The following is a 12949-nucleotide window of genomic DNA, read 5'->3' as shown; positions in this document are numbered from 1 at the left end:
GACCAGACCTTACCATAAGTGACCATAAGCAGCAAAAAGTTGGCATTGCGGAGCAGGCGGAGGATTGACTGCACGTAAGAATACTCTGCAGCTGGTCTGGACTGGATCAGGGCCTGAGCTCGGCTTGGAGGGTTCGGGGGCTTCTCTTTGAAGACTGAAAGCAGACACAAAAAAGTACACCTGTTTGTAATGGTACAGTTGAGGGGCCTGAGCACACACTGTGCCATTTCAGGGATGGCAGAGGGACTGCCAGAACCAAGTGTACAAAACACACCATTTTCCTTAAGCTTTGATCTCCATGCATGAACTTATCCAGGAACAGAAAGAACAGCTCTCTTCCAGCAGTAGCTCCTGTCTCCTTCCCAAGGGAAACATCTTGTCTTCAATTAGATTTTTGTGTAGGCAGTGTCCAGCAGCACCAAAAGAGTTCTCAAGATTATTATCAGCCTTTGTCTCTAGAAGGATGACCATCCAGGTGCAAAAGTGTTATGTGGATTTACAAATGACAAAGCAGAACTGGACAAGTCAGTTGACAAAGGTGGCCTAGTGTTCTGCAGTGGCCAGTGCCCAGGGAACAATAACCTTTGCCAGGTTTTATTTCAGGCCAAGCCATCTGCTGCCCCTTACTATCATTAAAGTAGCATCCAGAAATCCCAGTCACAGGTGATAATGCTGTGCCAGGTGCTAGACAGGCATTTTTGTACCTTGTCCATTCCCTGCCCCACACTATTTGAAGCTACATCTGATTCAGCCATCAGCAACAGAACAAACTGGCAAGAGGAGCCTATCAAAAAAATTGCATGGAATTCAGCAACTAAACTCAGCTCTCCAGTGAGCATGCCAATGTTTCATGCTAAAGATCTGGCTTCAACTTCATGTGTTAAGCAGGGAATTGCATTTCTAGTGTCCTGCTACTGTCCTTCCTGTTTTTTCCTTTCACTCATAACTGGGATAAGCTTGTTTCTGTGATGCCATATAATCTGCCTCTTTCTACTCTTAAGGGATAGGCAGGTCCCAGACATAACCCAGGGACCTGCACCGTGTTTTTAGGGAAGATGACTATGAAAGATTTCTGCTGGTTTTTCAAAGACTTACTCATGCCTGGAATTTATTATGCAAGCAATGGACAAAACTAAGAATTTGGCAGGCTTGCTGACAACCTCCCTTCAACATGTGCTGTTCATCAAGGGTTTGAAGCAGCAAGATACAGTATTGCATAAGCCTGTCAGCTGCATGGTAGGAAACCTCCCCAGATGGCCTGCCCAGCCCATGTCCTGGCACACAGGCCCCCGTCACACATCGGCTGATCTCAGTCCCATCTGGTTTCATGTGCACACTCCCACCTCCTTACCTATAATGACCAGGATGAACAGGGCTGATGCCACACCTGCAGTCATGAAGAACATGATGCTGATGTGGTAGGCCAGCTTCTCCACATCCTCCACATTAGGGATCAGAACTGGAGGGACCAGAAAGCCTACAGCAATGCCAAGCTGAGGAGAGAGAGGGGATAAACAGAGGCATGACATGAAACCGCAACAGGGCCACTACCCTACAGCTCAGTGCAGGCTCAACTGAGCCTAATCCAATTTCACAACCAAGATGAAATTCTTCTTTACCATCCAACAATTAAAAGTCAGATACCCATTTCAATTAGGCCATAAGAGAGGTTTCCTCACTGCAATTACAACTGTCAGGATATTCAAAGCAAAGTTTTACAACACAATTGAGAAGAATGAATACCTGGCTTCATCAAAGTGGAGGTCTTGCCTGCCCTGACCTCCCCCACAAATATATGCTCCTGTTCACATACACATCCCATTCCTTACCTTGCCCCTGCTCTAGAGCTGGCCTGATCACCTGGTAATCCAGTTTTGCTCATTAAAAATAGCAGAAATCAAGACCATCAAAACCTGGGTTAATGAGTTTTCCAACAACATAACTGCAAGGGCCAAGGCACCTGACCACTCTACATAACTGAGATATTAATCTGTTTCAGCCAACTTTGATACAGTTTCAAATGAGCATCCTCCCAGGACAAAGCTCATCCTATAACCATCAGGAGAACCTAGAAGAGCATCAGGGTGAAAGCAAAGGAAGTGTTGACAATGTCGAGGTTGTTTTAGTAATGGAGCTTGGCAACTGTCCCTGGAAAAACTGCTCTGAAGTGTACAGAAAGCAAGGACTAAGGAAGGCAAGTTCTGGGCAGCCCATAAACCTCACTGAAGCATGTCAGCACAGAGCAGAAGACCCAAGAGCCCTGTAACCCAGGCATGAGCTTGGACAACTTTCCCAGGCTGACTTCTAGCAAAACCTCCTTGCACACATATCTCCATGTTTCTGGGACGCTGACAGACTCATTCTGGAAGACGTGACTTACTGGTCAAGACAAAGATCTCAGAACAAATATATTTCAGTTGCCATATCACATATTTCAGCTAAAAATCAGTTTGTGCCCCCCAGCCCCAGAAAACTCTCCACAAAATCCCTACTCCTCCATCCAGCTGGTGTACCTTTCAGAAAGGAAGAAAGCTCTGTTTGAATCCTAAGCAATCTGCTGCCCTCAGACACCACATTTAGCTTACAAAAAAGTGACTTTCAACCACATCTGGCCAAACTTCTCCTGTGTCACACAGTACCCTCACAGTACCCTGGGACCTGGAATATCCTGGGTCAGAATGAGCAACAGATATCTAAACTACATTCATTCTCTCAGACATTACAGAGAGCTAGTGAGAAGAGCCACTGAGAGATTTCAGATGTGCCCCACCAGCTCAAGGCACTGTCAAGAATAAGAACATTTGAGGTTTGGTTACACAGACTGAAGACAAACCCAAGCTGTGCCATCCCAGATAGCAATTCAAGGACTGAGTTTAGGAGGAAACTTAAAAGATCATTAGGAAGGATAAACCTTCCTAAATCCCCCATGGCACAGCCAGACTCTGACACAGGACTAAACTTGCCAGAGCTCAGTTTTGCTCAGATATGACCTATGCCCAGCCTCTCATCACAGCGACTCGGGCTGACTCTCCTCCTCTGCACTGCCCAGTGACTACAGTGAGCACAACTATCATGGTTTAGATGCTTCAAGCTCTAATCTCCATCAAACTGCATGCCTCCCCATCCCTTCCCAAGCCTGCAGCTGCACAGAAAAGGTAATGGCATCAAGCACAGAAGCTCTCAGAGATGGCTGGTAGGGGGCAGAAGCCTGCTTGCCTCTGCAGCACATTTATTTTGCCCTCCTTGTGGCCAAGTGCAGGCCTGTGCCTCTGGTGTGCCTGGTCAGCCCAGGACACAGCCAGCTTGGGCTTCACTCCTATCTCCAGAACATTTAACCTTTGAGGAAGAGGCTCTCAACAATGCTCCTTTCCATTTGAGGCAAGAGTCCCATTGAGTCTCATAGATCAGGTTTTCCATGTGCCCCTCACCCTTTCCCAAGTAAGGTTTACAAACACCTTACTGGAAACTGACCTTTTGTCTTACCACTGTTTCATTCCTGGAAGAACTAAGCTGGATTCCTGTGCTAGGTACTTCTTGGCTTCCTTCTCTCTGCAATCACATGCAATCACATGAGCTGCTGAACTGCAGCAAACCAACAGGGGAGGGAGGAGAGACCCACGCTTTATTCTGACCTCTGACACAAGTTTCTCCAGGACCACAGTTGAGATTCAATCTTTTCCAATCTCCTTCCAGCTGCTCAATCCTGAAAAAGGATCTATCTGATATAACTAGCAGAGAAGATATTGAGAGTCTGTGTTGCCAATTGTTTAGAAATCCTTTCCTGGGAGGTCCTACAGTCATCACTTACCCAATGGGCCACAGACCCACCCAGCTTTCTTGAACTACTTGTTGGCCTTTTCAGAAGGACTTTCCTGAACAACTTTTCTAACCACAAACAGATGTTTTGTGCTTTCTCTTCTCCTCTCCCAAAAAGAAGCAACTTTTATCCATTAAAACTTCATTATACCTTTCATAAGAATCAGCTAGCAGAATGAACAAAAATCATAGCAATAGGAGCTACATTTTATATTTCAGAGCAACTCATGCTCTTGATCAGTGAAGATAAGGCCCTTTGACTTGACTAAAACTGAAGATTTCTTGAACACTAACTGACCCTGGATTATTCATACCATTTTTAGCAAAGAAGACAAACTCTCAACAACATGATGACTATTACACTGCATATACTTTACCTTTCACAAGGACATTTTTAGCCTGGTTTTCAGCAGGTCAGTGTGCACATTACCATCAGCCCACAGAAACACTGTAACCAATTAACCAGAAAATGTAGAAGATACCTTAGAAGGGGGAAAATCACGTCTCCCTTCTACACACCTTGCACATCAGGGAAAATAAAGCAATGCAAAAATAAGGTTAGTTCTGTAAAAGTCCATGCTACCCTGCTCACAGACACCATCAGTCATAAGGGATCATAACAGACCCTCTTACTAAACTTGCATCTCCAACCTCTATACAGGCAGATAGGTCTCCAATACCTATACAGATAAGCTTGTTCTCAAAATTTGGTTCATCACTCAGAATCCTCTCACCCAAAACACCCAGCACTGTCCTGATCTCTGAGGATCTCTCCAGGAGATCAGGCTGCTGGCATTTTATTAAAATAAGTCTTTGGGGTAATTTTTAAACATACTACCTGGAAAGTCAACAACTACAACAGAGAGCACTGTTCAGATGACTTACTCTTTAGAGACTAGTAAAGGATAGAAGGAATGTATTTCCTACCTGAATTTTGTGAAGGATCACAACAACATTATATTCAATATTTAAGTGTGCTTAAGAACAGGCAACAAAACCAAGAGCAAGTAGCTAAGAAGGTGGTATAAATGTGCCCCAAGTCTTGAAAGAGAAAATGACATGTCTAAGGTTAGCTGCCAAGAGTCTCCTGAAGGAAGATAACCAGTGGTGTATCAGCATAAAAACTGTAAATGAGTGATCAATGGAGGAGTGCAGGAGTGGACCTCCACCTCAAAGAAAACTACGAGTCAGCAGCAGGAACACAGAAGCCCTGTAAAATTCCATACATACCATTATACCTACCTATAAGTAGGTATAAATGTTGACAGAGGGGACCACCAAATACAGAAGGTCAATTAAAATGTTAAAAGACAGAGAGATGCTGCAAAAGCAAAAATACACAACAGTTAGAAATTTTGACAATGCCCTTGCAAGCTAAATAAGCATCATGACAGGGATGATGCAGAGACTGCATTTTTGGATTCCATAAATACCCTCTTCTGAGGAAAACTTATAAGAGGCAGCACAATTTGTGATTTCAACCCAGAACAGCAGTGTGACTATGATCAGTATTACAGAATGGTTCTGTACTGGACTAAAATTCAGTTGCCTTGCAACAGTTACCAAAAAAAAGGAAACACCCTCCAAAACACTACAGCAATATATAACTCAAAAGAGGAAGCTGCCTAAAAGGAAAAGAAGTGTGTTAAATGGAAATGAAGAAGAAAATACTAAGAAATTAAATGCTTTTAAGTGTCACTAAGATTGTGGAAAAACACTAAGTCAGAGGCTCACTGTAAGCCTAGAGAATATTAGCAAAATATTAAAGGAACCACAATTAAGTAAAAAATAAAGACAAAAAACCCAACAAACAAACCTCCCCCCCCCAAAAAAACCACAAAAAAATAAACCACCAACAAGAACATAAACCACCAGCTCTAAAACTGGACATTACTCCTTCAAGCAAAGAAAAATGACAGCAAGCTGGACCAAGCTAAAGTAAAACCATAATTAGGCCAAAAGAAGCACCAGAACAGCTTTACAAAGTCAAAACTCTTCAAACACAACAAAATCAGGAATCCTGACAGAAGGGTCAAAAGATGATCAGTGTGGAAGGAGAACATTCAAGAAAGAGGTCTTGGACCATGATTCATGACATGATACCTTATGAGTGGAAGATATTACTCAATTTTTTAAACTAATTTCTTCTATGAGGCATCAGGACCAGTTGGTATTCAATTACAAGTTCAAAAGAACAACTCAACAGAAAATCCACACTACTGGCATACAAACATACCAAATGGTCTGTTACCAAATATTCAAATTGCGAAGGGAGGAAGAGAAAAGTGATGCTAATTTTTAGGAGGCTCAGCATAAACAGAAGTCCCAGGAAACCCTGAAACCAGCAGCCAGCTGGTTTGGCCAAGTGGACAGAAAGTGTAGCAATCAAAAGATGTATGCTTTGATAAACACCAATACAACAGGCTTTTCAGAAACCATTATTTCAGTATGGTCTTAGCAAGTTCCCAAGCCAAGACTTTGGAGAGTGAGTAGGATACACCCCAGATTCCATCTGGATTCACCCTGTCAAACTCCTTTGAGATGCTTATTCCAGAGCTCTGGGCAGCACAGGATCTTCTTATACTCTTGTCTGTGTATCAAAGCTCTGTCCTAGGCCCTCCCTCCTTTTCTAACTACAGGTGCCCCTCAAACTGTAACCATGACATTTCACCAGGGCAGCTGAACCTTCTGACCTTATAATTCATGTATTGTGACCTGCAGAGAGCAGACAGCTTCTCACACCCTGTGCCTTCCAACTGCACATTGGCTTCCCAATACTTTGCTATCAGCACAGGTCCCAGCCATATAAAAGGCTACAGGAAAAATGAAGATGCCCAATTGAGGTGCTGTTTAAGCAGAAGCTGCCAGTTCCTATACAGTAAACTTACTGTATGAATTGGTGCTCAGAATATGCTTCTTCCATACCACTGACAGCAAAGTTAGAAAAGCCTATTGAAATCCAGATAGTCAGGAAGCCAGTGTACATTTCTGCACAGTTTGCATAACTTTCTTGCAGTGTTTTAAGAAAAAGTAAAGAAGCACACAAGTTGTGGAAGGAAAAACTGTAATGGAGCCTCGTGATGAGAAAAGACAGGGCTTAAGCTCGATTTACTTTCACCCTAATGTGAGAGACACTTTGCTTCTCCAAACCACACTTGCACAACCAAAGCTCATGTGCAAGCACAGCAAACTCCCTTCCACATCACACTTCTGCTTCTGTGGCATCATCTCATAATGCTCCATATGGTGCAATGCTGTACAGCGAAGACCGGTCAGAATTCCCCTGTGCAAGTCATTCAGGGCCTGGCAGTCTTGAATGCACCTTCCCCCAGTCTGTTGGGAAAGATATGCAACACAGCAAAACAACAGCAGTGGACAGGAGGGAGAACAAAACAGAAGGGTTTCAGCTACCTCAGCTGCTACTGGAATCCTCAGTGAGAATATGCTTTGGTCAGGGACCTACTCCAGTCACCTAGCACAGCAATCCTGGATATCCCGCAGGGCAAGTGCTGAGGGTGCTTGCTGGGCCTCCCAGAAACACTGCTGACATTCATTTAAACTCCCAGGCAGAACTTAACCCAAAAGACAAGTTCTTTTGAGAGAAAGAGAAATACGCCAAAGGCAGCTGTCCTGTCTGGGAAGGGAGCACCAGATGAAATGGGTAGAAAAAGTTCATTTCAGGCTCTCATGTCCATTTATAGAAACGGAGGCATTCCTGCAAAAGCCACATTGCTATTTGGTCAGCACACCCTCCCACACTGAGCCACATCCAGGATCTTGGAGAGTTAGCCATGGAGCACTCCTTGAGATCCAAGTGCTCTGATCCACCCTGCTCTTTTTTTGTCAGGGAGGGAAAGGAGACAGGGCTGGAGAATGTCAACCATTAACTACTATCACTACAAGCAACTATGCCAACATTAGCTACTGCCACTAAAATCCTCTCTATTCTGATAGCTAAAACTGAGAGATAGAGGGCCAAGCTAGAGAGCTGTGAGGTAGATCCTGTCCATATTTCTAACAAGGAATCATTTGAAGGGATGGGAATCCTCTAGCAGACACAGAGCAGCCAAAGAAGATCTAGAAGTCCACTCTAAGACTGGAAGACAGGGACTCCACAGGACATGATACCTTTCCAAAATGCTTCTTAGACTTTAAGATGCTGCCTTCCCTGAAGGGCAAAAGGTACAGAACAAAGTTATCAGTGAGGCATCAAACAATGGCACATGAGCAGCACAAACAGCACTGTAGGATCACCAGCTCATAAGCAATGGCTATTCAGATGTTGCAGACCCAACTACATGGCAAAACCCACCTCAGCCACTACCCCAGGCAGACTCTTTCCCCCAATTCAAAACAGATGAAAGGACCCTCCAGGAGTGACAGAGAGAACATTTCCATGAATTTAATTCACAGCTTATCACCAGGTTTGTCCATTTCAAAAGCCATCATCTAAACACTTCAAGACTGGCACTCCTAGAGGCTGCAGATACCACCTAAAACCTCTGCCTCAGGCTGTTTCTGTTATGAAAGCCCTAAATATCTAAAGTCACATTGCAACTATATCAGAACACGGACAAATCCTAAGATCAGTAAGGTGCTACATGATTTTTTCTCTAAAGCAGAGCTTAATATAAGGCTGAAGTTTTCTTTCCTCCCAAATCTCATCACTTTTTTTCAAGCCATGTTTAAAAAAAATTAGAAAAAAAGGCAAAATTACTGCAAAAAGATAATTTACCAGGCCCGCATCCTTACTCCCAAGCCTATCAGTGGCTTGTTTCTTTGTCAAAACAGCAAGAAACAGGAACAAGGTCTCTCTCAACCAACAAAAAACCCAATACTGGTGGCAAAGCAATATAAATCAAATGCACAAATGTTCTTTGTGTGCAACACAGTTATATACTTCTCTGAATGCTGTCCATACCCCTTGCCCATCAAGTGACAAACTGCTGTGCTTGGGTTTTATGTATATCTCACACCAAATAAACTAGTAAGAGTGAGATATGCACAAAACCCAAGCACAGCAGTTCAGCATGCACCATGGCAGCTGAAGGATAGAGCTGGTAACTGGCCATCAGACTCCTGCTTATCAATTTCAAAATGCCACAAAAACTTACCTTGCTACCTAAACATCCCCCCAGCATGTTAGTTCTGTCATGCCAAAGGACAATCTGCCTCCTCATCCCCACATTCCAGAAGAGCACCTGTGCTCAATGGAGGGGCAAGACCTGCTGCTCCAGCAAGCACACACTCCTGCCAATGCCACTATCTCAGGCTCCTTCCCACAGCAGTCCTGTCCCCAGCGAGAGGGACGGACAGTCTGCCATCAGCACAGAAGGTCAGAAGCCTGTTTGCTGCTGCCTGCCAGGTGTGAACCACAGTCCCAAACAGGGACACAGATGATGAATCAATACAACTAAATGGAAACAGCATGGCCTTACTCAGACTGCTCTCTCCTACCTACCTCGTGTGTGGGACTTCACACAGATATCCAGCACTGAGGTGCTCCACAGGGAGCACTGCTGATGTAGCAGGACACTACTACTGACAGCTGCATTTCATAAGAATGTCAGACAAATCCCTGCCAGTATTAAATTATGTCTGAAGAACATTAGTGAACTCTCCATAACACTTCTGCTTCTTTACCCCAGATCTTCAGCATGAGGAAGAGTCCCCATATAGATTTTTCCTAGTCTTTTAAGCAATGAGAAGCCAGTAGTATTCCAATAACATTAATATATTAATGCCAAGGCATCTTATAGGCAAACTTTATTCTATACCTCCCCACATATGAGTTTCCACGACAAGGAAAAAGAATGGAAAAACACCTATGTATCTTCCTGTTAAAATGTGGAAAAGCAAAATGTCATGAAAACCAGCAGGGGGTAAACAAGAGAATATGATCACATCCACAGGTGCTCACACTCTTCTAGAAGCTCTCAGCACTGATTCAAGAGTGCTCAATCTAATCTGTTTTTGCACTTCAGATACCACAGCCAACATATGGCCAGAAACAAGTGAGGTGATTCTAATACCCTACTAGGGATTGTTTTTTTTAAAGGGCATTTAACACCTGGTCTGATTGATTCAATCATTTACTCTTCAGGGCTAACTTTGAGCTTGAAGGTTACCATCAGTCAGCAAGTAGAGGCGGTGTCCTGAGCAAACATGGCCCTGGCAGACCTGACAGGGCTTCCCTCAGGACAGCACTGCTGAAGTGCAGCCTGGGGCCAAGAGAGCAAGAGCAGAAAGAGGGCAGGTATACCAAATAAAGAAGCAGTGACACTTCCCTACTTCCTCATGCAGTTGCTTGCAATTCTTAATGGAGAGGGACAACACTGCTTGGTATTCAATAATAATAATAATTAAACTAAGTGACATGGCAAGGAAAGGAAGACCATGCAGTTGTAGAGAAACGAGCATAGGGAATAATTTACCATACTGCAATTACAAAACCACTGCACTATACCCTTTGCTAACACTCTCTAATACAGTCTTTAACTACAGTCAGGAAAAAATGTATGCCTCTATTTCTTCTCCCTGCCCAACCTCACCAATAAACAAAATAGCTAGTTTTCATTCACTGGGATTATGCCTGACTATGGGAATAAATAGGTCTTCCCTATGGAGTATACTCTGTCTTTAGTCACTACTATTTCTGACTTCTCTGATTCTCTAAAAGGAAAGTCTGGGCTTACAAAGCAAAGTCTATGTACCGAACTGAGGTCTCATTGTCGTGTCAGTGCAACCACCAGAGCAGTGTGGAGCACCAAAAGGGCAGCTAAAGTTTGCTTTTCACAACCGTTACACTAAGCCACTCCTTTTGGGATGCTCATGACTCCACACAGGCAGACAGCCTCATTGTTTGGATTTCTAATGCACACTGTTGTGTAACTCCACCTGAATAATTTTTTAAGTCTGACAGCAAAATGCTCAGTTACTTATTTGCTCATGCCAAGTTAGATGCCTTCTACTCTAAAGATTCATTTAAAAACACGTAAAAAACAGCACAGCCACTATAAGCGATGATTAGAGCAAAAAGGATAGCTTAGGTGCACTCAAGTAAAGAGAAGTATGTTTTCTCTCTCCTGAAGATGCAAAGCAGTCCCCTTAATTCCCTAGTGCTGTTCTGCAAACTTCTGTTCCTTGAATACCCTCTCCAAGCATTCACCTCTTTTTACCGCAGCAGTACCTAAGTAAATACAGAAGCACAGGAAGAATCAGTCTGCACTAGAAGCTACCTGAATTGAAAACCACTCAAATCAGAATGGCAGTCACTCACAGGCTGAACGGTCCAGGGTGCAGCACAGTGTCACATGCAGAGGAGTACACTGCATCTCAAAGTAAGGAGCACAGGCCCAGCAGCCAATGCCACATTCCACTTTCCTCTTCTTTGGGTCAGGGCTGCATAGCTAGGCTTACTTATGCCTCATTGCATCAGTATTGGCTTATTTACTTCATTCAGCTGAATGAGCAGGTGTTCCGGTGCAAGGGTCAAGAAGATATTTCCCTGATCCTTTCAAAGCTGTGTAAAAAATTATCTTCTCTGGATACAAGAAAAGAGACTCACAGCTTGAGCAAGTGTGGGTCACTGGCCTCAGACACCTGTATTGGTAAAAGAGTGCTCAGGGAGCTGACCTCACACTGGCCTGATGGAACTTTTTCTCAGAGCAACTGCTTGTGTAAACACTGTACCTACTTTTAAGAGGTATGAAAGGGCTAAAGTCCTTTTCCTCCAGAGCCCAATGACAATGCTTTCAGCAGAAAGCTAATCTCCTTTGTCCCATCTAGTTGTCAGCAGAAAGAGGACATGGCAGTGTCAAGTCCAAATGCAACTGCAAGTTTGAAAGACACTCTGCCTAAAGCAGTTTCTCAGCACTGTGCCTTCCCCCCCAGGCTACCGAATCAGAGCCCTGGACTTGGGGATTGGCACACACAGGAAGTGAAGGGCACTGGAGAAGAGCCTCAGCCAAAGCCCTCTCAGAGCCAGAATCATACCTAACCCCCATGCTGCCCTGAACTTTGTAGATGGAGGTCCCATTTGCCTCTGCCCACTATCAGCCCTCAGGCTAACACCAGTGGCATCTTTCCAAATACGAGATGCATTTTCCAGAGGGAACTTCATGTAAGTTCGTGTTATCCCTGCGGCTGCCCTCCAGCCCTGTGCATCCCTCACCCTCCCTGGTTTGCTCCCTCAGCACTTCCAGAGTCCGGCCAGGCAGCTGACAGCCCGCCCCACAAGCGCAGCCAGCCGGGGTGCAGCTGCCCATTACCTGGTTCCCAAAGACCGCAATGGAGCAGGCGGTGGAGACCTCCTGGGAGCCAAACCAGACCGAGGCGATGCGTGAGGGCATGCCCAGGATGAAGACCTGGGCCAGGCCACAGATGACCTGTCCCAGGACAGTGACGGGGAAGAGGCGCGGCTTCAGGCTGCCCAGCTTCACCCAGGCACCCATGGCATTGAGGGCCGAGCCGGCCAGGGCGATGAGGCGCAGGCCCTTCTTGTCCAGCAGCCAGGCGACGGGGAAGAGCAGGGGGATGTAGATGAGCATGTAGCTCATGGAAAGCCAGTCGATGGCGAAGGGGCTCACGCCGTAGAAGCGCGTGAAGACGTTGTTGATGCTGCCGTACTGGATCCACTGGAAGGCGTTGCACAAGGAGTAGCTGCTGAAGAGCAGCAGCACGGCCCAACGAAGCCGGGACAGCTGCACCCCGGCGGCGGCATCACCCACTCCTCCCGCCGCAGTCAACGGACTCGGCGCCCCGGCGGGCTCCTGCAACACCATGCCGGCACCGTGGGCCGCGCCCGGTCTGGCCAGGCTCGGCTCGGCCAGGCTCAGCTCCCCGCCGGCACCACCTGTCCAAAACACCCCAGCCGGCCGCTCCCGCCGCGCTCACTGGCGGCCGCCACGCGGGGAGGTGCCCCCGGCCCGACCCTCCCCGCCCTCCGCCCCGCCCCGCCGCCAGGCCGGGGAGGGCTCGGGCCGCTGGGGGGCATGGCGCGACCCACAGCGCCGGGGCACTGACGGGGCCGCAGCCCTGCCCGGGTCCGGCCGCTGCCCTGCCCGCCCCGCAGCAGAGGGGCCGCCACCCCTCCCCACGGCCGCTCCCCGCCCCTGCCCGGCCCCGCCGAGAG

The 12949-nt window shown here is 46.1% G+C and overlaps 1 protein-coding gene across 3 annotated transcripts in view; it reads right to left on the bottom strand.

Moving 5' to 3' along the window:
• The window catches only part of FLVCR2 (FLVCR choline and putative heme transporter 2), a 34418-nt gene extending 21819 nt beyond the window's left edge, over positions 1 to 12599 (bottom strand). For 2 of the 3 annotated variants that reach the window (XM_059474529.1, XM_059474530.1), the window contains exons 1-3: positions 12087 to 12537; positions 1352 to 1493; positions 14 to 154 (exon numbers count right to left, since the gene is read on the bottom strand). In XM_059474529.1, coding sequence (XP_059330512.1) covers positions 14 to 154; positions 1352 to 1493; positions 12087 to 12374 — 571 coding nt within the window. In that variant the 5' untranslated portion in view covers positions 12375 to 12537. Of the gene's footprint in view, positions 1 to 13; positions 155 to 1351; positions 1494 to 12086 lie in introns of all 3 variants that reach the window. The other variant, XM_059474528.1, reaches the window with a different exon arrangement.
• Between the last annotated feature and the right edge of the window lie 350 nt (positions 12600 to 12949).

This window comes from Ammospiza nelsoni, chromosome 6, assembly GCF_027579445.1.
Source record: "Ammospiza nelsoni isolate bAmmNel1 chromosome 6, bAmmNel1.pri, whole genome shotgun sequence".
Taxonomy (NCBI): domain Eukaryota; kingdom Metazoa; phylum Chordata; class Aves; order Passeriformes; family Passerellidae; genus Ammospiza; species Ammospiza nelsoni.
The sequence above is the reverse complement of the archived record's forward strand: the minus strand, read 5'-3'. Positions and strand labels throughout refer to the sequence as shown.